This window comes from Lontra canadensis, unplaced genomic scaffold, assembly GCF_010015895.1.
Source record: "Lontra canadensis isolate GAN:19392208 unplaced genomic scaffold, GSC_riverotter_1.0 scaffold167, whole genome shotgun sequence".
Taxonomy (NCBI): Eukaryota; Metazoa; Chordata; class Mammalia; order Carnivora; family Mustelidae; genus Lontra; species Lontra canadensis.
The window spans coordinates 736,297-759,964 of NW_022631161.1; the positions used below are offsets into that span (position 1 = coordinate 736,297).

General features: G+C 35.7%; 1 protein-coding gene across 6 annotated transcripts in view; it reads left to right on the forward strand.

The window, feature by feature from the left end:
• DMXL1 (Dmx like 1) overlaps positions 1-23,668 on the forward strand; it is a 123,927-nt gene that overhangs the window by 25,002 nt on the left and 75,257 nt on the right. For all 6 annotated transcript variants that reach the window (XM_032845597.1, XM_032845598.1, XM_032845599.1 and 3 more), the window contains exons 5-15: positions 1,577-1,709; positions 6,229-6,295; positions 7,381-7,559; positions 9,776-9,965; positions 12,098-12,266; positions 16,191-16,400; positions 17,216-17,469; positions 17,578-18,262; positions 18,350-18,471; positions 21,046-21,135; positions 21,215-21,317. In XM_032845597.1, coding sequence (XP_032701488.1) covers positions 1,577-1,709; positions 6,229-6,295; positions 7,381-7,559; positions 9,776-9,965; positions 12,098-12,266; positions 16,191-16,400; positions 17,216-17,469; positions 17,578-18,262; positions 18,350-18,471; positions 21,046-21,135; positions 21,215-21,317 — 2,202 coding nt within the window. The remainder of the gene's footprint in view (positions 1-1,576; positions 1,710-6,228; positions 6,296-7,380; positions 7,560-9,775; positions 9,966-12,097; positions 12,267-16,190; positions 16,401-17,215; positions 17,470-17,577; positions 18,263-18,349; positions 18,472-21,045; positions 21,136-21,214; positions 21,318-23,668) is intronic.

Below are 23,668 nucleotides of genomic sequence, written 5' to 3' on the forward strand. Positions count from 1 at the left end.
TGTGCTAACCATTTTGCAGTATATGCAATATCAGATCATTATGTTGTATACTTGAAGGAAATAGAATGTTATATGTTATATCTGAATTTAAAAAAAAATCAAACTTGTGTCTCTTGTTATACTAAACAGTGGAATAATAACCAAATGTGAATGGAATGTCTCATTAATGCTGTCTAGGCTGTTTTTATCCATTTGTGAGACTTTCTGTCTGGTTGCTACTATTTATTGAGCTTCTGCTAAGTGCCTAGCCTGTGCTAGATGGGTTATACAGTAATAGCTAATCATTACGACAACTCTATACACACTTCTGATTTTAAAGGTGAGAAGAAAATTGAGGCTCAGAGTTTTTCCCACTAGACCAAACTCACATGACTAATTAAGTGACTTATTTGGAATTTAGACACAGGGATTTCTGATCTACAGTCTGTGTTTTGTCACAGACCCGCTTTCTTTTGAAAAAAAGTGATCTTTCAAGAAAGACACAAATCCACAGTCCTTAATTGCCAAAGTGAATGCCTTACTTATTTTGAACTTTTTGACCACAGTTGTGTCTCTTTCTTTCTCTTTTTTCTTTGCATGACAACACAGCCTTCTCCTTAATTACCCAAATCATAAATTGGACTCTGTCCTGGAAACCTCTTATATCTCCTGTTTTTCAGTTGGTGTCAAGCCTTAAAAATTCTGCTTTTGAAATGGCTTTCAAATCCTTGCTTCGTATTTTCATATTTGATTCAGATCCTCATGATTTCCTTTGTGTATTATAGTCACTTAATCAGGTTTCCCTGTATTTTTGTTTTCCCTAATCTCATCTATCTCTAGTCTTATTTTTTAAAATGAATCTTTACCTTTCTTTGTATAGTGGAGCCTTTGAAAGCATGGTGAAAATTATGGATTACCTCTCTAGAAAAATGTACATGCTATACAGATAACTTTTGCATATTATCTCAGAAGAGGGAAATTTACAGTCCTCTTCAAGTCCATTTGATGACATCCCCCACCCCATTTCAGACAACCTGTTCTAAAATACACATCCACTTATGTAACCCCCACACTTAAAGTTATCTATAACATGGTCCAAATTCCTTATAAACTTTGAAAATGCAGTCTGACCCCAGAAACTTTTTCAGCCTTAATTTTTCCAAGTCTACTGTGCACCTTATTTCTTAACCGTAAACCAGATTATGAATCCTTCTTGGGACTATACTTGAAATTGCACGATTTCGTGTCTCTCTTTACAGTATGTCTTTACCGGAATGTGAAGTCATCGTGAAAAAGGACAGTGCTTTTTTTGTCATTGTATCCTTCCCAGTGTCTAGTGCAGTGCCTGGTGCAAAGATGATGCTCATTAAATATTTGTTAAATTAGAGATTATATGACATAGTCCCTTTTTTCCCAAGCTGCTTCAACAAAATTAAAATACAGCCTCCTTCCCTCTCCCCCACATTTTTTTGTTATTTAACTTTTCTTAGAAGTTGTGTTATTTTTATATTATTATGTGAAACTCTTGACCATGTGACTTAACTCACTAATTAAATACCTAAATAATAAGTGGTGTATAATATACATATATTTTTAGGCAATCGTCTTTTAACTGGTTCTAGCTGTTTGCAACTGTGGTCCAATGCTAACTTGGAGAAACCATCTGAAGATGAAAATCCAGATAAAACAGATCTTAATTTGGGGGACTGGAGATGCATTTGGCATTGCAAGTAAGCAATTAATTAGGGGATTAAAGTGATAAACCTGTTCATGTGGGTTTTATTATAAATGCCTTTTAGTTTGTGTAAAACTATACTAACATAGAAGATTTTTTATTCTGTGATAGGTCTTTTCTTATATACAGGGGATGCACAATTTCCCATGTTCTGCAGATCCAGTTTTTTTAATTGTTGAATAAAACACTTGGAAAGAAACATAAGAAATTGGTTAAACCTGTGTGATTATCATTAAATAGCAACTTGCTAAATTATATAAAAGGAGACAGGGAGATATAATATATAAGTTGTCATTTTACATCATGGGGCAACATTGGTAGCTCTTTGGAGAAGATCATGAAAATAGAGTCTGTTTCATATCTGACACCATAAGAAGTGTCAAAAGAAGGAACCACTGAATTTCTATACAATGAAACAAATACTAGAAGAAAATACAGGTGAATATTGGTAATTTAGAATTGCAATGTCTATCATGGTAGCAACTAGTGAAATACACTTTTGAAATGTGGCCAGTCCGAATTGAGATGTACTGTAAGCATACAGTACACACTGGATTTCAAGAACTTAACACAAAGGAAAACAATATAATTTGTTGTTAGTTTTTTTTTTTTTATTGATTTCGTGTTGATAATATTTCTTTTTAAGATTTTATTTATTTATTTGACAGACAGAGATTACAAGTAGGCAGAGAGGCAGGCAGAGAGAGAGGAGAAAGCAGGCTCCCCTTGGAGCAGAGAGCCCGATGTGGGGCTCGATCCCAGGACCCTGAGATTATGACCTGAGCCGAAGGCAGAGGCTTTAACCCACTGAGCCACCCAGGCACCCCGATAGTATTTTTGATATACTAGCTTAAATGAAATAATTTATTATTCTTTAAGATTTTTTTTTTATTTGAGAGTGCGTGAGAAAGAGAGCGAGCGAGCATGTGTGCACACATGAGTGGTGGGAGGGGCAGAAGGAGAGGGAGAAGCAGGCTCCTGGCCGAGCACAGTGGTATGGGTCTGAATCCCTGGGCTTCCAGGATCATGACCCGAGCCAAAGGCAGACACTGAATCAATTGAACCACCCAGCTCCCCTTAAATAAAATAATTTCACCTGTTTCTTTTTACTTTTGCCAAGTGTGGTACTAGGATATTTAACATTGGATGTTTATGTTCTATCACTGTTGCATGAAAAATGCTGCCTTAGATTAGGAAAGACATTCTAGGTATGATGCCAGAACTAGAAACTGAAAGGAAGGGGGAGGAAAACATAGTTGTGACCATATCAGTGAAAAATTCCTGTAAAGCAAGGAAACTAAAATGTTAAGGGAAAATATTTGCAATTTGGAGTTAATGCCTTTTTTTAAAAGAAAGTCTTAAAAATTAACTAGAAAAAAATAGCAAACAAAAATGAACAATGAAGAGGAAAATTGTAATTGATAGTACATATCAATAATAGCAAATTAAATAAGAACTGATGGACCTCACTCAAAATCAAGAAATGCAAAATATCCAGAAAGAACAGGACAAATAATGTCCATTATTACTGAGTGTATACAGAACAGGTACTCATATTCTGTTAATAAGGGAGTGTAATTGATATTTTTCTGAAGAGCAACTTGGAAGTATGAATTGACAGGCTTAATTTTTTTATGCCCTTGAGATACTAACTCCAAATTTCATTCATTCATGCTGCAAATATTTGGTGAGTGTTTATCGGGTTTCAAGGCAGTGGTAAAAGTGCTTGGAATATAGCATTGACCAGGTGGGGAAAGACTATAAACCAGGAAATCTATATGACAAAATGTTAAATGGCATTCTTTCTGAGTCAATAATATATGAAACAGTAATAAGAAATACATCAGATATTAAAGTGAGAGTAAGGTAGACCTGGTATAAAGTTTAGAAAGGAGGTTTCAGAGCAGTTGGTTCCATGTGTTTTGCACCTCTCAGCTAGATCATATGCATTTTAAAAGGGATTTAGAAAGGGTTAACATATGGAAAAGGAATAGGATTTTGCCAAGAAAATTCTTCAGCAAGATTTGTCTTTGCTCTGGAGCCTTTCATGTAAGCTTGTGGAGAGGAAGTAGCAAAGTGTTATATTGCCTTCACCGAAGGGCTTCTGTGTGTTGAACTGAAAATTTGAAATGTTTCGTGCATTTGGGAGAGGGGAAGAATCTTAAGTTAAATTAAGATCAGAGCCCAGGGGCACCTGGGTGGCTCAGTGGGTTAAGCCTCTGCCTTCGGCTCAGGTCATGATCTCAGGATCCTGGGATAGAGTCCCGCATCGGGCTCCCTGCTCAGCAGGGAGCCTGCTTCCCCCTCTCCCTCTGCTGCTCCCCCCACTTGTGCTCTCTCTCCTTCTCTCACTCTCTGTCAAATAAATAAATTCTAAAAAAAAAAAAAAATTAAGATCAGAGCCCACGGTAGTAACTTGGACTGCACATACTATTTGTCTGAAATGGTTATTTAATGAAGCAGAAAAGCCATGGCGCTTGGGTTTCAATTTAGGAGCAGCTGATGATTACGCCACCCAGATCACATTTAAACATAGTTTGATCACATTCCTTTTGTGATGCCTTTAAAACACTTTTTATACATGCTAGATGAACATCTAACAGCCAGAGAAAGGTGAATAGGGTAAGAGGAAGAAGAGTAGAGGTGACTTCTGAATGTAGACCTGAAGGAAGTGAGGGAGCAAGCCATGTGTGAGGATGTCTACAAGAAGCATGTTGTAGGCAGAGGGAACCTCAAGTACAGACTCTGTGGTCAGGGTGTGCATAGGTTGTGCTTGGAGTAAAGACTGCTTGGAGGTTATTGTGAGGCTTTTGCCTTTTATTCCAAGTTGGGAAGCTCTTTAGGATTTTGTGCTGTGGACTAATTTCCTCTTTAAAAGGATCTGCCTTAGCTGCTATTTTGAGAAGACCTGGAGACAAAGGTCACAATCATGGAGAGGATTTCCATAGATATTAGGCATTTTTAACTATTTGTTTTAAGAATATCTTTAGAATTAAGCAGGTGCATAAAAATGCATATACAAGAATGTTCACTGCACCACTTTTTTTGTAGCAGCAAAAATAAGTAAACAGCAGGAGTAGTTAAATTATTTTGAGGCATTGCATGTGTCTGTAATGGAAATAGCATAGCCAGTAAAATAATACAGACCTATACACATTGATATACACATATGGTTGTTACATACTTTAAAATAAATATTACAAAGCAAACTGTAATATATGACCTCATTTTCCATCCCCTTCTTCCCTATATCCAACCACAAAAAGTAGATAGAGAGGGAGGGTGGAGAGAGAGGTCTGGAAGTCTGTGTGTTAAAATGTTAGCAGTAGTTTTCCTGGAAATGGGTGTTGTGGTATAGGTGAAACTGATGATTTCATTCTCTTCTATCAGTGTTTTCGATTACATATTTATTACATTTAAAATCAAGAAGAAGAGGGGTTTTTTTCTTAGTTTCAGAGGTAGAGTTTAGTGATTCATCAGTTGCCTGTAACACCCAGTGCTCATTTCATCAAGTTACCTTCTTTTTTTTTTTTTTTTAAGATTTTATTTATTTATTTGACAGATCACAAGTAGGCAGAGAGGCAGGCAGAGGGAGAGGGAGAAGCAGGCCCCCCGCTGAGCAGAGAGGCCGATGCGGGGCTTGATCCCAGGACCCTGGGATCACAACCTAAGCCGAAGGCAGAGGCTTTTAACCCACTGAGCCACCCAGGCGCCCCAAGTTCCCTTCTTAATGCCTGTCACCCCGTTATACCATTCTCCCCCACCTCTCCTCTAGCAATCCTCAGTTTGTTTCCTAGAAGAAGTTATCTTAATTTGGAATGAATTATGACAGAATTCCTCTTTGGCCTCCTTTACCAGTAAATTTAAGACAAATTTATCTAAGCATGAAATTGGGTGAAGAAAAGGAAAGCAGTGATAGTGAGGGTGCTCTTGAGATCAGCATATAGGGGTAGCCAGAAGAGAAGGCACTGAAGGGACAAGAGCCAAAGCTTCTTGAAAAAGAAAAAGGCAAGTGTGCGCCAAGTGTATAGGTCAAGCTGGCAGGCTGACTTCAGCCTGCTTACAAGTCCCCCAGTATCCCACATATAATCTTTAATTATGTAAATGCTACCTTAAGGGAGAATTGATTTCAAAATCTTGATTTATTGTCCATGAAAATGTATGTTAGAATATAGATATCTCATGGCTTTGGAAATTTAATTTGCAAACTAGAAAATGAAACCTTTCTCTTTCTCATATTCTTAGGCAATGAAAGCTATGATTCTTTGTCCTAAGCTTTAAAGACTGATAATATCAGTAATTCTTGAATTATTCTTATACATAGATTATTTCATATAAAAATAATTTTTATATTTAAACATTTATACTTCTTATTTTATAATTGTGAGATATACTTAAAATTGAGTTTGAAACTTACGTTATCACAAAATTGCAAGTTGCTGAATATAGCTTATAGAAGTAATATTGAATTCTAATTTTCCTTAAAAATTTTTTCTTACCTGTTTGATTTACAGAACTGCTTCCCAAATTCATCTAATGAAATTTTCACCAGATGGAGAATTTTTTGCCACTGCTGGGAAGGTGATTTTTGAAAATGCTATTGCTGTTGGTTCATTTTGAAACATCAGAAACAGGAACTGGTTTCATTCTATTAATGTATTGACATTGAAAATATTTTCTATTAAAATGTTAAATAGCAAAAATCGGGGTAATTATTATGTGTTAAAAGGCAATATGGTATAATTGAAACAGAGAATGGTATATCTGGATATAAAGCTGCCATTTACCAACTTTTTGATTTTGGTCAACTGGTTAATCTTTTCGAGCAAATAGAAGAATTTACAGACTTTCTAGAGGGACATTTGTAACCATTTTCATGTTTTTACCTGCCAATGTCAGAACAGTATATTTCCTTGAAATTATTTATTTGTAATTATTGGTTCACCAAATAGTTCACTCACAACTGATTGTGTGAAGTTAATTGTTCTCATGGATCATAGTTTTCTGTAGACAGGGGATGTGACATACCCTAAATTCTCAGGGGGGTTTTTGTTAGGAGACAAGTAAAGCTGTTCATTCTGATTGACTTTAAGTGTGGAATGCAGTTGTAGCTTAAAAGCAAAACGTGGTACATTCTAATCATCTTGTTTTCCCTTACTCCCCAAATTAAGAGATGCTGCTTTAATTATACTTAGAGTATTTTCTATAATAGTAGCTATTAACTCCTTGTTATCATCTTCAGAACTTTCTTTAAACATTCATATGATACTTCATGAAAAGTCTCGCTTTCAGAGATTAGCAGTCTTCATAACCCTGCTGGTGGTAATGCTTTCTTATTTGATATTTGGCTAAGTGGGAAGACGATCCCATTTAGCAGTCTTCCTCATTGACTCCATGTAGCATACTGCATGGTAACTAGCATTTTCCTTGATCCACTTCTTGCAAAGTACACATTCACACACTTTAATTCTCAATGCACAATGATGGAATGCTGATAGAAAACTATCAGAATTAGAGATTTTCTTCTCATTTTCCCCATGCCCCACCATTCCTCCCATCCCTAAATTTCTGTGATTGTGGAGAAAATTCTTACCCTTGCTTTTTGACTGAAACTTTAATTTAATTCTTATTTGGATGTTTTACTTCTCTCTTTTTTTTCTTATCAGGATGACTGTCTTTTAAAGGTATGGTATAATGTAGAAAACTGGCGGACAGCTGTTACCTCTCCAGATAAAAGTTCAGAAAAACAATCCCAAGGAGAAATGGACTTTTCCTTTGTATATCTGGCCCATCCTCGAGCTGTAAATGGATTTTCATGGCGTAAAACAAGCAAGTACATGCCTAGGTCAGTAACCTAGTCCTTTTGTCTGTGTATTAAGAGAGCGTCATTTGGACATTGACTGCTCTTCTTACTTTAAGAGTTTATAGCTATAGGACTTTTGCCTAGGAAGATTTTAGTAATATTAGATAGTCCTTGGCCTACAGACATCTAGCCATGGGTCAGCTATGATCGATACTTCAGAGGAAAGCCATGTGAAAGGATGCTTTACCTCCATCTTAGATGCCTTTAAGTGGCAAAGTTGGACGTCTTTCCTTCTCGGTGTTAAGTGTCCTATTCTTTTGTCTCTTAGTCATTCCCCATATTGTCATTTGCGTGGAATTTTTCATATTTCACTCCTCATCTGGTACCTTCTCTGTGTATCTCCTCTGGTTTCCTTTATGTTTTTAACTGCTTTATGGAGAGGATATACTGTGAGGTCTCAAACATTGCTCTAACTATATTCAGCATTTTTGTGGAAAAGAGAGTGTGGTAATAGATTACTCTGCCCTGAACTAGGTATTATTTTAACCTATACATGCATACTCGAGCACACCTGTCAGTACTTCCTTTCTTTCTTGTGACCCTTGCAAGACCTGATATCCCATTGAATTTTTGCCTGTACTTAGTAAGCACAGAGACCTGTTTCTTAACTGTAGGTAGAAATTGCTTTTTGTTTCATGACCATTTTCAATTTGGCCACATCATGGAGCAGTACAGTTTTTCCCTTAAACACTGATCTTTGGTAGGATACCTGGGTCATTTGTTGACTTTAGTTTTGCTCTTTTGAGCCAGCAAAGTATATCCAAATTTTAAAAAAATGTATATAAGACTGATTTTTAAAGAATAGTTTAAGGTTCATAGCAAAATTGAGGACAAGGTAGAGAGATTTCCCATATATCCCTTGCACTCACACATGCATAGATAGCCTCCCCCAGAGTGATAGATTTGTTATAATTGATGAACCTGCATCAACACATTATCACCTGAAAGTCCATAGTTCAGATTATGGTTTGCTTTTGGCGTTGTATATTGTGTGGGTTTAGACATGAGGGAGGGAAAGAGAGGGAGAAACAGGATTGAGAAAGGGAAGGAGTAGGGGCCCTAGCATGTGGGGAGAGGTTGAAAGGGAGAATGGCCTTTAAGCCTGAGAAGCAGAGCACTTCGGGTAGAGCACAGAGGGAGGGAGGCTCAGAAAGTGAATGGAAAGGGAAAAAAGTCTGGAGAGTAGCAGAGGAAGGGGTGGGGATGGGAGAGGTGAGAGAGCAGAGGAGGGAAGCTGAAGGGGAGAGCAACCCATGCAAAACATGGTGGTTTTCTCTTTCTTCCCTTTGTTAGAGATCTTTTTTTTTAATCAAGCAGCTCTGTTTAACAAAGCAACTACTACAGAATATTTTGATTTCCTTTTTTATTTTTAACTTACTGAGTTACTTGATAAAAGCCTTTTACTGATCTTTAAAAAATCTGATATGTTTGAATATGTGTCTACTACAGGATATTGTGACTTCTTTTTCTTTCTTTTTTTTTTTTAATGAGTTACCCAATAAAAGGTACTCTTTGTTGATGGGGGTTCAACGTTTGAGCTCTTGATGCTTATCAGGTTTATTAATATGTATGTAATTGATTTTGCTTTTATTTTGTGATTGGAAAGACAGTGAAAGTGGAAAGACTTCACTAAACTTCATTAGAAGTCAAGAATAAGGAAGGAGGTGGTTAGTAATTATTTCATCATGATTTTTCTATTCATGTAGTCACTGCTTTTTGCAAGTGTTAAGCAAGGAGAGAATAAGTATACTAAATAGTGTAGTTTGTCACTGACTAGTGCATGTGTAGCTTTACAGAAAGCAAAAATGAAGTATTATGAAGGAATCTGAATGATAACCATCCACTGAATAAATCAGAACATTCTAAAAGAAGTTGTAGGTTTTTTCTTGTTTATAGACTGAAAGATTATGGCATTGTTTCAGTCTTCGTTCTTTGGCTGTATGGAGAATCTTAGGTTCCTAAAACAAGAACTACCAAATTCTAGGCAGAAAAGAAATAGGTTAGCAGGCATTTGCTGTGATGAAATAAAATACCCACTCAATTTTAATGGTTTTTACTAAATACATTGCATAAATGTGTATTGACATTTTTTTCATCAGTACCTTTGTTGTGTGCATTTAATTAATTACAGAAACATTACAGAATGTTATACTGTCTGAGATTTATATTTTTGCCTCTAAAATTTTTTTATTCCTCAGGGCTTCTGTATGTAATGTATTGTTGACTTGCTGCAAAGATAACGTATGTCGTCTTTGGGTAGAGACATTTTTACCAAATGATTGTTTGCTCTATGGAGGTGACTGCAATCATTGGGCCGAACCAATTAATTTAACAAATAACTTCAAAAGAAATGTTTCCAGTAAGGAACGAGCTCAAAATACTTTAGATGTAAGTGCTTTTGTTAGGTGTTATTTCCTACAAGTGTTAAAACCTTTTGTAATTTGCCTTTTTTGTAACATTCATCCTAATTAATATTCAAAGTATGTGGTTAGTTATGAAAAAATATGTATGTTAGGAAAACAATTCTCAGAAAACTTTCTATTTTATTTGGTTTAAAAAATATGCCTAAGTATTTAAGAGCATTAAACTACTTATAATTATGAAGTTAATCTTAGGTTAACTGATGATAACATAAGGAAGATTACACTTAGCTACAATAACAAATGAAAATCTGAGAATGCAAAGATTTGGCTGTAAAAATAGTTTATATTTTTACTTTGTTTAGAGATTGGGGTGTTTTGTCCTGACGTAATTATAGGAATGATTGGAATAGTTTATCAGATTCTGTTCTGTATATTTTACCTTTTTTTTTTTTTTAAAGATTTTATTTATTTATTTGACAGAGATCACAAGTAGGCAGAGAGGCAGGCAGAGAGAGATGAGGAAGCAGGCTCCCTGCTGAGCAGAGAGCCTGATGTGGGGCTCGATCCCAGGACACTGGGATCATAACCTGAGCCAAAGGCAGAGGCTCCAACCCACTGAGCCACCCATGCACCCCATGTTACCTTTCTTTCTTTTTTTTTTTTTTTAATTTTATTTTTTATAAACATATATTTTTTCCCAGGGGTACAGGTATGTGAATCGCCAGTGTTACCTTTCTTTTTATATAAGATTTTTATTTATTTGAGAGAGAGAGCACAAGCAAGGGGAAAGGCAGAGGGAGAAGCAGGCTCTCTACCAAGCAAAGAGCCTGATGTGGGACTCGATCCCAGGTACCTGGGATCATGACACGAGCTGAAGGCAGATGCCTAACTGAGCCACCCAGGCACCCCTATATTTCTCATCTTGAGAACCTCCCAGAACTTAAAGGTTTGGTTTTTTTGTTTGTTTGTTTGTTTGTTTGGTGGGTTTTTGTTCTGTTTTTAGAGAACAAGAAAGTATGGTGGGGCAGGGTGTAGAGGGAGAGGGAGAGCAAGAGCAAGAATCCTAAGCAGGCTCCACGCCCACCGTGGAGCCCGACCAGGGGCTTGATCTCATGACCCTAAGATAATGACCTGAGCTGAAATCAAGTGTGATACTCATCCGACTTAGCCACCCAAGTGCCCCTTAAAGTATTTATTTTACTGATTAGTATAGAAAGTAAAAGTAAATTTTTCATGTTTAGATTAATTGAACATACACTAGTAATACAGATTCTTATTTTCTTGATATGGAAATCAGAGAGTGATTTATCTCGGAATGCTTTGTATAATTATGGAAAAACTATTTGTCAAATTTGGAGGGTATTCTCAGGGCTCAGAATATAAGTAAATATATATTGCCTGGAGACTTAACAACTGATAGAATGGTTATGTGTAATAACAGCTGAAAGAGGTCTTACCTAGGAATGAAGACTCTCATTCTATGCTTAGGTGACCTTGCATTCTGTAGAAACTGTTTTATCAGATGAAAAATGAAAATAAATAAATTTTAGCACTCTGCCTTATGAGTCAAATGAAGTGATCTCTGAAAAAGCTTAGCAAGTCAGCCATGCCACTTGAAATATCATCGTAATGTATGATGGCATATTGTTCAGTGCTTTATGGTCATAGGGAATAAATTGGACACAAAGGGAATACTATTTGTAGAGACATCATTATCCACAGATACACTGCTGTGAACTTCTGTTTTAGAAAATTACTTACCAGAAAAATAAACCAAATAAAAATTGCAAAATATTTGTGATGGTTTAAAAAAGTTAGGCAGTTGAGTTCTAAGCTTATTCTTCAGATTTCAGATTTGCTGCACAAAAGTACTGAAAATGTTTGTACATATAAACGCTTCTAAAATAGAGTATATTTGAAATAAGTCAGTAAGAGTACACTTACCATGATGAGTACTGAGTAATGTGTAGAATTGTGGTATCACTGTACTGTATAACTCAAACTAATGTAATGCTGTTAATTATACTGGAATTAAAAATTAGTTAAAATGGAGAAACGAAGTAGAGAATAATGTCTAATAATCATTTTGTAACCCATACGTATGTATATGCTTATGACATTGTGGCCACTGGTTTTACTTTGTTTTTACTGGTACAGGTAAATCTGAGACATTTTCGCAGAGGTCGGAGGAGATCACTTCCCATCGTAGCGCATACTGGATACCTGCCACACCAGCAGGACCCTCATCATGTCCACAGAAATGCTCCGTTGCATGCCAACGCACTTTGCCACTTTCATATTGCCGCCAGCATCAACCCAGCCACGGGTAATAGAACGCTGTTCAACAACTGTTCTTGGACTTGAGTAATTAATTTTATAACAAAGATATTTTACTTCTAGTTTTGAATAAGTAAGAAAAGTTGCTTATCTAACTTTTCATTATAGCCAGCTCACTAATTACATAAAAATACGGTTTTGCGGGGCACCTGGGTGGCTCAGTGGGTTAAGCCTCTGCCTTCAGCTCAGGTCATGATCTCAGGGTCCTGGGATGGAGCCCCGCATCAGACTCTCTGCTCAGCAGGGAGCCTGCTTCTCTTCTGTCTCTGCCTGCTGCTCTGCCTACTTGTGATCTCTCTCCTGTGTCAAATAAATAAATAAAATCTTAAAAAAAATACAGGGTTTTGCTTACTTGTTTGCTTTTTAAAGCTATGATTTGGTTTGTGATTAAGATCTTAATAAGTCTTTGAGATCCTTTATTAGTTTATTCAGAAGTTGCGATTTGAGCTAAAACTTAACAGGTTAACACCATAGAATAGTATTTTGTAACTACTGTATAGTTGTTAAAATAAAACCATCATGTAGGAATGCCCAGGTGACTCACTCAGTTAAGCATCTGCCTTTGGCTCAGGTCATGATCCCAGGGTTCTAGGATGGAGTCCCAATCCGGCTCCCTGCTCAGTGAGGAGCCTGCTTCTCCCTCTGTCTGCCTCTCCCCCTGATCGGTCTCTCTCTCTCTCTGGCAAATAAATAAATAAAATCTTAAAAAATAAAACAAAACAATAAAACATGTCTAATGCTTAGTCTTAGGTGATCTTCCGGAAGTAGGACAGAAATATGTAGAAGTTATAACTGAAAGAGTTAAGAAACTTACCTCAGTAGTCAAGTATGTACTATTAGATTTTTAAAAATCTAGAATATCTGGATCTATCTATGAATTTGAAGATTTAAAATGCTCATCTTTCAGTAAATGTTTTCTGTGAGTTTAAAAAGCAACTGGTCAAAGTTGGAGCATTTAAAGAGGAACCTTAGCATATTACTGGGAAAAGATTAAAAACATTATTTGCACATAATAAATACCATCTGTACAGAAAGTGGAAAGTGAAAGCCTCTTTTACCTCTGCCCCCCCCAGTCCTTCTCCCCTGTAGATAACCACTATTTAATTTTTGCATATTTTGGAGATATTCTTATGCATAGAATAGCATAACCTATTTTCTTTTTTTTTTAATATTCCATCTCTTTATTTTTAAATTTTTTTATTATTTAAATTCAGTTGATTAACCTAGAGTGTATTATTAGTTTCAGCGATTAATCAGTTAATACTCAGTTCTCATTACATCAAGTGTCCTCCTTAATATCCATCACCCAGTTATCCCACCCCCCAACTCTTCTCCCTTCCAGCAACCCTCAGTTTGTTTTCCTGTGGTTAAGAGTCTCTTATGGTTTGTCCCCCTGGATTTGCAGTACTATTACATTCCTTAAGGAAACATAGCAATAAATGTGGTTCGTTAGTTACCTGAACCAAAGAGAGAAATGTTCTGGTAAGTTAAGGGTAGAGATACTGCCACTAAGAATAGAGTATTTGCCGATTTTCTTAGCTCTTATTTGGTTAACAAGAGTCCCAGCTCTAAAAGAATCCATGAGCCAAGCAAATAAAAGGACGATATTGAATTATTTTTAGTAAAACTTTATATAGGCTTGGGAAATACCCTTATCTTTGTCAAAAACATACATTGGCAGTGCTTGTAATACCCAAAGGCAGCTCTGAGTCTACTGGAGTTGTTGTGAAAGTCTTTTCTGAATAAAGGACAACATTTTGAGAATAGAGAAAGCTTGGATTCTTACCTTTAATGGAAAAGGCTGAGGGGTTACAGAAAAATAAGCCCTGAGTTCCAATGTAGCATCTCCTTGACAACCTTCCAATAAGGAAAACTCTAAAACTTTTCTTTAGGTATTAAGACCTTAAGGAAAATCCATATATGTAGAATGAATCAAAGCAGAATAATATTATAAGCAGCTAAATTAGACACTATGGAGATCTCCTTTCCCTAAGTTAGACCTTTTGGAATGACCTTTTTGGATGCTGTGTTTCTTGTTCAAGGCCAAACTTTCAGATAGAGCTTCACTTATTTGCCCATCAATAGAAATAGAGGAGGGGAGCTTGTAAGAACATCTTCTTTTAATTATAATTCTTATACCCTTTCCCTGAAGATCTGTCATAAAAAAATGGCTTCAATAAAATTCTTTGAGGTCAGGAGATAGGAGAAATTTAAGGTCCCTTTTACGAGTGCTGCTGTTGAAAGCCTGTGTTAACCTGGCCTCTCGTTGTGTATTTAACACCTAGGCCTTTGGTCTCATAGAGGCATTGCTGATCTTTTTTGTGTTGATTGTCACTTGAAAATCAGAAAATCATACTGAATAGGATTCTTGAGGACACTCTTTGATTCCCTGGCACTAATGTATATCCACCTAGGCATGATAGGATTGGCAGTACAGTCCCTCAAGACTTTTCCTGAGTGTTTGGTCTGTGCCACATAGCAACTAGAGATAGTGATAGGAACTGAAGGTATAGTGTTGGAAACCAGTGTGATCCTTGCTCTCATGAAGCCTCTCATTAAGAAAGGGATAGATAAATACAAATCCAATAATATAGTAATGAATGTGCATTTATAAACAGAGCTCTTGGATTGGATTGGATATATCTATCAACTCTTAGAACTTACCTCCGACAGGAGTAGGAGAAAGGTTCTTTTATCCTTTCCTTTATAAGTCATCTCCTATAATACTGTTTTTCACTGCTATCTAACGATTGATAGACTGTTTGAACAGGTAATTAAGTCAAATTATTTTTCTTCTCCTTTAAACAAATCAGTAAATTTGTGGAAAATAGTTTCCTTCTCTGAATCCATTTTAGCCTTTACTGTTCTGCAGATTTCAGCATGATCTAGTTTCTGTTTGATTTAATATGATAGATAAACTTTTCTTCACCTCTCTATTAATCAGGGATTATAATTTGTCACAATTTACTCTGAATTTGTACTTCAGTATACTTAATTCAGCAATTAAGTGAAAAATAATACCAAGAAAGCATTTTTTTTTTAACCTGGTTTTGTCTTGAATGCCTTCCTTGAATGTAAGATGGGGATCTCAGTTTCTGCTTTCCAATGTGAATCTTGATGCCAGTAAATTGGCATTATCTAGCTTAGAGTTAGGTAGGTCATTTAAAAACTTAAGTTAAAAAGTTGTTAAAATTGTGATAAATGAGGGGCACCTGATGGCTCAACAGGGAGCCTGCTTCTTTCTCTCTTTCTGCCTGCCTACTTATGATCTCTCTGTCAAGTAAGTAAATAAAATCTTTCTTTAAAAAAATTGAGATAAATAAGCCACTTATTCCTTTGACATAATGATGACATTTTTCTTAGAGAAATTTGTAAGGAGACTTTCCTCTTAACATGTCTACAGATTATAGATTTATTTCTTTCTTTTTTTAAGATTTTATTTATTTATTTGTTAGAGAGAACACAAGTGGGGGGAACAGTGGGCAGAGGGAGGAGCAGACACCCCACTGAGCAGGGAGCCCAATACAGGACTCAATGCTAAGACCCTGGAATCATGACCTGAGCCAAAGGCAGAGGCTTAACCGACTGAGCCACCCAGGCATCCCTATAGATTTATTTCTTAATGAGAATATGTTTTGAACTAAAGAAAATACCTGTATGTGTATATAAATATGATCTGTGACCTGAAATATGTAATTGTTTTCCTTTATAATAGTTATGTTCAATCTACCATTTTTAAAGCTTTTATCATTAATAATAATCATGGCAAACATTATTTTGGGAGTTTTATTTAAAATCTAGTACAGAGGTTTAAAGATAAGTGTAACATAGTAGAAATAGAAGATGTGAATGTTTTGTATGCTGGAATGATAGACATATAAATTGTGTGTATGTGTTTTGTTGTTCTTTACAGACATTCCACTTCTTCCTTCTATCACATCTCTAAGTCTAAGTGAAAATGAGAAGAGTGGGCCTTTTGTGGTACATTGGCTGAACAATAAAGAGTTGCATTTTACTTTGTCCATGGAAGTCTTTTTACAGCAACTTAGAAAAAGTTTTGAGCAACCGTCTTCTGAGGCCAGTGTAGAAGACTCTAATCAGGCAGATGTAAAATCTGATGAAGGTAAAGTTTTAAGAAGGATAAAAAAAAATGTTTTGTTGACAATAGCTAAGATTTTTATATTGGGGTAACGTAAGCTACTAGCTTCAGACATTCAAAATTGCAATGGGTTAATATAACTTTGAAGTAGCTCGGTAAATAGTCCAATGTTGGTATTGCTCTTCCTGGTGGCCTTCTTTTATAGGATGATATAGGCTTGGGGTTCTCCATGCTTATGCTTCTGTTAGCCCCTAGGCCTTGCTGCTTAAAGGACTATCTGTGGCCTAGTAACATTGACATTACCTAGGAGCTTATTAAAAATTACCTATGTATTGATGGAAACCTGGAAATTGGACACTGTAAATGTATTCCTTTAAAATCGTTTCTTAAGAGTGTCATATCAGTTATAAGTGCATATGCCCAGAGCATCTCTAATGTAGCCAACTCAGGTTTTAAAAAATCCAATATTATCAAGAGAGTACAAATTACACTCGAATAATATATTTGAATAATTCAGCCCAGAATTATAGACCCCATTCTGCCTTCTTCACTGAGAAAATCTGAGGTCTTCTGAGTAAATTGTGGTACAGCAAGTTTAACTATTATTCTCTAGTCCAGTATTAGTCCTCTATCGTTAATCCACTGACTCAATCCTATAGGCCTTCTGACTGCTGAGTTAACTCCAGTGGCCTTATCTCCCTGGAGCAGAGTTATTTTTAAAGGGGAGCCAATTTCTTGTTTAATTAAGTGTGTTATTGTGTTTTTCATCTTGCATGCGTTTACAAAGATCTTTCTTAGCAGCTTGTATTTACTTGGCTCATGAATTTTTTTGCTTACAGAAATGGATGATGGTGTGGATGATCTGAAAATAAATCATGAAAAGAAGGAATTGGGCAGTGATAAAATGGTACCCAATTCAGGTTTTGTACCCTTACCATCAGCTGCCATCGATCATCAGATTGAAGTACTTCTGTCTGAATGGAGTAAAAATGCAGACATGCTATTCAGTATTCATCCCATGGATGGCTCCTTGCTAGTTTGGCATGTGGATTGGCTGGACGAATACCAGCCTGGTATGTTTCGTCAAGTCCAGGTACTATTATGATCTCAGGAGAGCTGCTGCTTGTTAAATGTGGGTCCTGTTTTGTGATACTTCTTCGTGTTATATCATATGTTCTGATACTTACTTTTTTAATTCTAGGTGTCCTTTGTTTCCAGAATTCCTGTAGCTTTTCCCACAGGTGATGCGAACTCTCTCTGTAAAAGCATAGTGATGTACGCCTGCACCAAGAATGTTGACTTGGCTATTCAGCAAGGGAAACAAAAACCTTCTAGCCTCACGCGGTCTACGTCAATGCTTATCTCTTCCGGCCACAGTAAATCAACAAATAGTTTAAAATTAAGTATTTTCACTCCTAATGTTATGATGATATCAAAGCATGCTGATGGCTCTCTGAATCAGTGGCTGGTCAGTTTTGCTGAAGAATCTGCCTTTTCTACAGTTCTCAGTATTTCTCACAAATCTAGATATTGTGGTCATCGCTTTCATCTTAATGATTTAGCTTGCCACTCAGTATTACCTTTATTGCTGACAACGTCACACCACAACGCACTAAGGACACCAGATGTTGATAACCAAAAGCAGCCTTGTGATCCTGTAAATACTGAAGAATGTTCTTTGGCACAACAGAGTAAAAACAGCGCTGATGTGACATTTCAGGATCCCAATGCAGTTTATAGTGAGCTTATTCTTTGGAGGGTTGATCCGGTTGGGCCATTGTCCTTTTCTGGAGGTGTTTCTGAGCTTGCCCGGATTAATTCTCTACATGTTTCTGCATTTTCCAATGTGGCATGGCTCCCCACTCTTATACCCAGTTACTGTCTAGGTAAGCTTTCTGGTTTTATTTTAAGAAATTTAGATTTTCTGACATCGTTTCAGGGTTAAATTTTAAATGTTTGTGAATACTTTCTAGGTGCATACTGCAACTCTCCTAGTGCATGCTTTGTAGCAAGTGATGGACAATATCTGAGATTATATGAAGCTGTTATTGATGCCAAGAAACTCCTGTATGAGCTTTCCAATCCTGAAATTTCTGTAAGTAAATGGCTTTTAAAAGTAAGTGTATAGTATGAGGTTTCTAGATACTTAATTTATACTTTTTAGGCATGTTCTAGAATTGTGACATATAATTTGTGATAAATAGATGTATATTTTCTGGTTACTTTATTTTTTTTCATATTTGCAATGTACCATTATAGCGATTCTCAGCTTCTTTAAAAAGAAACCATTTCTTTCATTCATTCCAAAAATAGAGTCTAGTGTCATACAATATGTGTTTCTCTAATGCTTCTTTGCTCAGAGATAAATGAGGACTACTGGCAGAATAAATGTGGAAGTTACATTGGTTTGTCTGCAGTTTTTTTCAAGGCAGTGGGAGCGGGAGTAACAACAGTAGAATTTTAATCTTAACCCAGAAAGAAAAAGCTCTCAGCTTGTTTGCAGTACAGTTAGGAGTCCTTCCAACATCATCACAGAGCCTTTATCTTGTGACAGGTGGTACTTCTTCCTCTGCACAGCTAATAGCAACCACCGTCTGCACTGTCTTAGCGCCTCCACCAAGCTAGTATCTACATTTAAATATCCCTTGAGGTAACCTTTAGCTGTACTGAGCTTCTTGATTAGGGGATTCAAGCCATCTCCTCAGCTACCAGTTAATGTTTTTGGTAATGTGCTTGTTATCCAGCTGCACAGGTGTTAGTGGTCTTGCTCCCATCCTGTCTTTTTCCTGAGTTATTTTTAATGTGTGGTTTTTCAGAATGCAAGGTTTTTCAAAACACATATAACAGTGTTTTACTAGAAACACATATATTTATTGAGGGCCTTCTGTTTTTTCAGGTATTATTTAAGTGCTGGGAATTTAGATGTGAAGAGAACAGACAAAAATCTGAGATTACATTCTAGTGAAAGGGGTATAAGAAAAAAGGCAAAAATATATTAATAAATGTTATAGAGAGAAACCATGTTGCACAAGGGAATGCCAAGTAAGTTACTGGTCACAGAAAGGGTACCATTTGAGTAAGGACCTGCAGGAGATATGGATGTGGATATTTAGAGGAAGAATATTTTAGGAAGAGAAACAGCCAGGGTAAAAATCCTGAGGTCAAGGCATGTTTGCTATGTAAAGGAGCAACGAGGAGGACATTGTGGCTGGGGCAAAGTAAGTGAGGTGGGGAGTAGTCAGGGATAAAGTTATAAAATTAGCCTAGCCAGATCTTACAAGCCCTTCTGGGCCTTTGTGGTAACTTTGGCTTTTACTGTGAATTACATAGAAACCATTGACAATGACTGATTGATAGGATCTCACTTGGATTTTGAAAGGATCTCTCTGGGGCGCCTGGGTGGCTCAGTGGTTAAGCCTCTGCCTTCAGCTCAGGTCATGATCTCAGGGTCCTGGAATCGAGTCCCGCGTTGGGCTCTCTGCTCAGCTGAGAACCTGCTTCCTCCTCTCTCTCTCTCTCTGCCTACTTGTGATCTCTGTCAAATAAATAAATAAAATTTTCTAAAGAAAAAATAAAAAGAAAAAACAAAAAAGAAAGGATCTCTCTGGCTGCTGTATAAATCAGACATGGGGAGCAGAAGTGGCATCAAAGAGGCCAATGCAGGAGTCTTTACAGTAGTCTGGGAGAGAATCAAAGGGGCATAGAATGGTAGCAAGTGGTAGTGGTAAAGATGATAAAATTGGTCAAATCTCAATGTGATTTGAACGTTGAATAGGCAGGATTGGACTGAATGTGGGGCTTGCATGAGAAAAAGAGAATGATGGCTCATGTTGGTGAGCACAAGGAAGAATAGAATGACTCTGAGTTGAGTTGAGAAGAGTGTCTAAGAGGCTGATTCTGAGGAGCAGGTAGATTTGAGATGCTGGTCTTGAACATGTTAATTTTGAGATGACTGTTTGACATCCAAGAGGTGTGGTATACTAGATGTAGTTTCAGAGGGAGCTCTGGGCTGAAGGTGTAAAATAACTAGTTGTCAGGATATGAATTTAAAGGTGTGAAGCTGATTGAGATCACGGAAGGACAGTAGAAGTGATAGGATTGAACTCTGGGGCATCCCATTGTTGAAAGTATGGTGAATGTGGCATATAGTGGAAGCCAAGTGAGGACAGTTATTTCAAGAAGGGAGTGATCGCTAGAATCAAATGCTGTTCATAGATAAAGTGTGATGAAGATCCAATTTAACAGTGTGACCTTGACTAGAGCAGTCAGGATATATATAGCTTGAGAAACCCACATACATAAATAGTATAGCAACATGTTTGTTTAGTTCCATCTTTCTCACCTCAAAATTAATGCCTAGAAAACATTGATGCTTAGAACATTTCTGTGACAATGAAGTCAGTCTTTTACATTTATAGATGTAAAATGTTCTTCCCCCTTATCATGCATTACTTTTGTTCTTCTTTGCGTTGACTGACCCATAACTCTTACTCATTCCTCTGTGATGAATAGTAAGGTAAAATCCTAGAGTGTTTATAATGAAAGCAACTTGTAAATTTATTTAGCCCAACTTGAACTTACTTATTATTTACCTACTATGACTGAAATTTAATTTATTTATTAATTATTTTTGAATTTAATTGTTTAATAAAAATTTTTTTTTTAACAGAAATATGTTGGAGAAGTGTTTAACATCGTAAGTCAACAGTCAACAGCCAGGCCAGGATGCATTATTGCATTAGATCCTATTACCAGACTTGTAAGTACTATTTTTCTGGCCACTCAGCCTTGGGAAATAACATATATGTCAACTTATGTTGGTCTTTATTTACATTCAGCAAGGCAGAAGAACCCAGCTGCTTCATGTTTTTCAAGAAGATTTCATTTTGAATAACCTTGAGAAGAAAGGTCTGGGAAAAGACAGAATATTATCTGATGCAGGTAAAGAATAGTTTTTTTTTAATGTAATGAGAAATATTATGTGGAGTACATTAAACAGTAAATAAAGATCAGTTGATATAATGTTTCATATCACCTATGTGAACTTAAAATTTTCCCATTAGGTTTGTGATGTTATTTACCATATAAATACCCAGTAGTCTTTTATTCCTTTTTTTTTTTTTTTTAATTTTTATTTATTTATTTATTTGAGAGATTGGGAGAGCAGGAGAGAGAGAGCATGAACAGGGAGAGTGGTTGAGGGAGAGGGAGAAGCAGGGAGCCTAATACAGAACTCTATCCCAGGACCCTAAGAAGGCAGACACCCAACTGACTAAGCCACCCAGTCACCCAGTTGTTTTGTATTCTTAAACCAGGAAAAAAACCATGAAAAAATTAAAGAAGTTTGTCAATTATATTTTTTAAAAAGCATAATTGAGATTTTTTATTAATAGCATATGAGTATGCTTTGCATCGATACAGTCCTGCACTAGCAGTTTGGATAATATGGATACCTGACCTTTTAGAAATCTACAATTTAAAGCAATAGCTTAAAGCTTCAAGTTATAATTTAAAGACAAAGTGTTTTAATTAATACTTTTATAGTTAAGCATTTAAAAAAATTAATCTCCTCCACTAAAAATTAACTGTTATTTTGTATAGAGGAAAACAGAGCAGAATAAAGCTTAAACCTCTTGGTCATTAGTTCTAATTATAGAGCCAAAGCAAACTGAGAAATTACTTTCCTTATAAATGAACCATACAGTTTTTGCCTGGTGCTTTTAAAAGTTTGTTATTAAGCCCCACATAATACTAATTTCATTCTGTATTTGTTCCAGGTTATTTTTCTTAGATTTCTTGTACACTGTTTCTTAATTCCACATTTTTCTATTTTTCTTTTCCTTTGAGTTTGCACTGTTATGTCCAATGTCTAATTTCTTACCACTGTTTTCACTGTCATTTTCCCTGAGAATTTGTGAACTGTGCAAAACACAGTGCTTTGGTAAGCTCTGAATATAATAATGGAAAGATACTGAAAATGGAAAATAAAGATGTTAGGTACAAAATAAAGGGCTATTTATATCAACAAAATATTCTTTATTTATTTTTTATATCAAAATATTAGCATTAATATTGTTAACAACTCACGTCTCTTTGAGGTATTTTTTAAAGAAGTTACTCTCTTATGCTTTAGGTGGAGTTTTTTTGTGATCTTAAATCTATTCTAGCATTTTCTTTTCTAGGATTCTTCATTTTTTAATTTATTTTTTTCTCTTTAAAAATGAATATTTTTCCTAGTTTTTCTTAAAATATTCTGGAAATTCTTACTTTTACTAAAAAACTATTATCTTGATTATCAAAGTTTTCCAGAAAACACCCACAAAATATAACATGTTCATCTTACTTTGTTTTAATATCAAGAACCGAAGAAATGCTTCACAGATACATTTGTTATTAGGACAGTCTTTCTTGTTAGTAAAATTATCAGAAGTAGTTGATCTCTGATCTTTTTTCTTTAGTTGTAATCCCTTATCCTTCCTCTTAATTCTTGGAATTTAAGTGTCTAACTCACCCAGAACCCATTACCAAGGTTACCTTTTCATTTAGTTTCTTAACACAATATAACTTAAGATATTTGTGGTTATTTTTCTGATTTTTATATATTCTATGATTTATATGTTTTTTTACTTTTTCTTCACATAATTTTGTACGTAGTGAAGATTAGTTTATAATTAAGAAAACTTGGATTAAAGTCCATCATTAAACCAAGTTAATTTTTTTCCAGGCAATAATGAGTCACTGATTTTATATTTTAGATGCAGTTGTTTTATTTTGAGCAGCTTGTGTGCTGCTTAAATCATGCAGTTTTGACTAAGAAAAATTCTTAATGGGTGAATGATGAATACTTTTATTTTGGTTCTTAGATAAACTTCATTAATAGGTCATTCCATTATGGAAGTTATTTACTTTGAAATATGTTTGGCAATACAATTTTAATCATGATATGTTGATTTAAAGTATCTAAAAAAAATAAAGTATCTGTCACATAGTTCCCACCTATTCAGAAATTTCTTTATGGTCTAACCTATGTGAATAACATGATAGTGATTACTATGATATGTGACTGTTTTTAAGCCTGACAATTCAGAAGTGAAAAGTATAACATATATTTTAATTGTTAAAGTTTTAATTTAACACAAATTCATGTGATCAGAAAGTTGATTGCATTCCATAATGCTGCTTTGTATATAGAATTTTAGGTAAGAGTTTTTTTTTAATTCATTTATTTTAACTTGGCATAGTTAATAAGTTATCTCATTTATCCATGTTAATAGTGAAAAATATTAATACCA